At 40.2% G+C, this 2,426-nt stretch overlaps 1 protein-coding gene across 1 annotated transcript in view; it reads left to right on the top strand.

Annotated features, from left to right (window-relative positions):
• LOC122185769 (olfactory receptor 14A16) overlaps window positions 1-202 on the top strand; it is a 1,388-nt gene extending 1,186 nt beyond the window's left edge. The window contains 1 exon segment of the mRNA XM_042881846.1: window positions 144-202. Coding sequence (XP_042737780.1) covers window positions 144-202 — 59 coding nt within the window.
• The last annotated feature ends 2,224 nt before the right edge of the window (window positions 203-2,426 follow it).

The raw sequence follows: 2,426 nt of genomic DNA, 5'->3' as shown, positions 1-2,426 counted from the left end.
CAACGATCAAGTGTGAAACAAGTTAGTTAATTAATTACAGATTTACATACAGCCAGCGAGGAACTAGGGGAGAAAGAGATAAGCATCAGGCAATAGGGAATAAAAGATGTAACGCTGTTTTCTGGGTGCTCTCCTGCTTGCAGGAGGCCTGCCACTGCAACTGCGAATAAAATCTTCTTTATCAGAGATACCGTCCTCGTAAATTATTTTGAGTATTTCCAACAGTATGAATAACCATCTGAGATTAAGACTTAAGACTCTCACAGGCACTTTCCCTGTTCAAGTAAGCAATATCTTAAAAAACACTATGTGCAACAGCTGCAAACAGGTATATATTTCCTCTCTTAGAGCTTGTCAAAGCTAAACGTGAGAAAGGAGAATAGGCAAACATAGCTTAATGACAAGAAATGCTGTTAACCTACTAAAAAGGACAAACACATTTCATCTGCAGCCCAAGTTTCCGCAGCCTGGAAATAAATCCCTGAGTTCTGTGTTAATATGTAGCTGGTTAGGAAAAACTCTTCAACTTTCGCATATTCTGATATATTGATTTTGAATGATCACTAAAATTTGTACAACAAATGCTTTTAGAGTGCTCACGACCATGCCTTTGGGCTAATAGGAAATTAATGGTTGTACAACTTTATGAAGTTGCATGTCAGATGGAATCAATATGAGCGGGCAAATGTGCTAGACCATCACTAGGGGCACTATTACCTATCGACCCTAGAGAAACAACAAACTGTGGAAAAGGAGGCAGAAAGAACATGTTGGCGGTGGATGCGACAGGCAGTGCCAGCAGGGCGTCCCCTGCTTCAAAGTACACTTTTCCTCTCTCACCCATCACAGATTCTCTCTTGCTTATTATAATAATTCTCCTTGGGATCCAAAGGGTGTTTTCCATTTGTACACCACACTGCATGGCCAGTGCGTGATACAGAGCCCAAGTGGAACACCTGCCTGCAGAACAGAATAAACTGTCAAGATTAGCTCTCTTAGAGTGCACCTTTGTCTGAAGTGATGCATGGTCATAAATCTGTTCTGGTAGAGTGTATCCCTTATCACTTGTAAGTGTATTTTATCACTTGCTCTAGATAATAGATAGCAGTGTAGCAGTGGCACTGTCACCTTATCACAGCTTCCACAACTATGACCTCACTCCAGTGTGTCTATCACTCCTTGAGTGTTGCTATGTGCCTCAGTATCGTTAGCCAAATGAAAAAATTTAGACACTTCACATGCTATCTGACATCTCACAAAGTCAGACTACACAAGGCTCTGTCTTCTGCTTATTTCCTTAGATTTCAAGTGTCTCCCTGTAACAGTACAACCTTTTAAGCACACATCAACACTGTATTTACAGAAAATCATATTGCCTTAATAGCAAGGATCTGTTGGACTCAATCTTCATGGTTTTGTTTCTGAAAGAGCGTATCAAATAATGTTTAACATAAAAGTTCATATGAATATTCCAGTTATTGAGAATAGTCACTTTTTCCCCCCACTTAAATATGGACAATGCATGTATTCATTGCAGTGCTGAAGGTGATGAAAGAACATTTTGAACAGTAACTCCTAAAATTCCACTCACCAGTGACAAGACACATTTTGACATAGGTTTCGTAATCTCATGAATGTAAATGAAATCCACAACTTTGGTTACAGAACTTAAACCTTTTAAAGCCAGAATTATCATAATATTATCAAATCTCCCCAGCTGTTTTGCATGAAGATATAAAGCCTGGTATTTATTTTTCTTAATACTGAAACTGTCCTATAAAATTCACCAAATGCTCTCTTCCACCTTTATTAATCCCAAATCCAAATAAATGAATAGCTGTTCGTATCAGACTGCAAAAGGCTGTTTGATATGCCAGACACGTGAAGGATGCTAAGAGAACTTGTGCAGTACGTGTCTGAGAGCTGAGTTATGTGTTCTGCTAGTTACACGGAAGAACGTGAGAGGTTTGCTTGGGGCTGAACTCCATGGGTTGGAGAACTGACTCTCCATCAGGATGCAGAGCAGATTATTCACAAACTCACTCTCAGTTTCAATTTCTAATTACATTAGAATTTAAGAAGATGACATAGCTGTAGGTTCTTTGGGATACAGCAATGCCATCCCGCAACATTCATACCACAGTGCCAACCACATCTGCTCCACTGTGGAGAAGCTCTGTTCAGTTGCACAGCTTGGGTAAGGGTACGACCTATTCTTGAAGCACAAACTTCAGCATTTTACAGCAAAGAAATCTGCAAGGATTCCGCCCTTGCATTTTTGAAGTTCCCCAGACAGAAGCTTCTAGATGACCGAATGTTTGAATGGACAAAGCATGCATTGCTCACGAGTGCAATCCTTCCATTCCTGGGCTGGAATACCAATGTGGCTATGAGACAGTCAAGCAGTGCAATAGCAAATGAGGCAA

The sequence above is a fragment of the Lagopus leucura genome, unplaced genomic scaffold, assembly GCF_019238085.1.
Source record: "Lagopus leucura isolate 7727_CA_CO unplaced genomic scaffold, USGS_WTPT01 Super-Scaffold_100033, whole genome shotgun sequence".
Taxonomy (NCBI): Eukaryota; Metazoa; Chordata; class Aves; order Galliformes; family Phasianidae; genus Lagopus; species Lagopus leucura.
The sequence above is the reverse complement of the archived record's forward strand: the minus strand, read 5'-3'. Positions and strand labels throughout refer to the sequence as shown.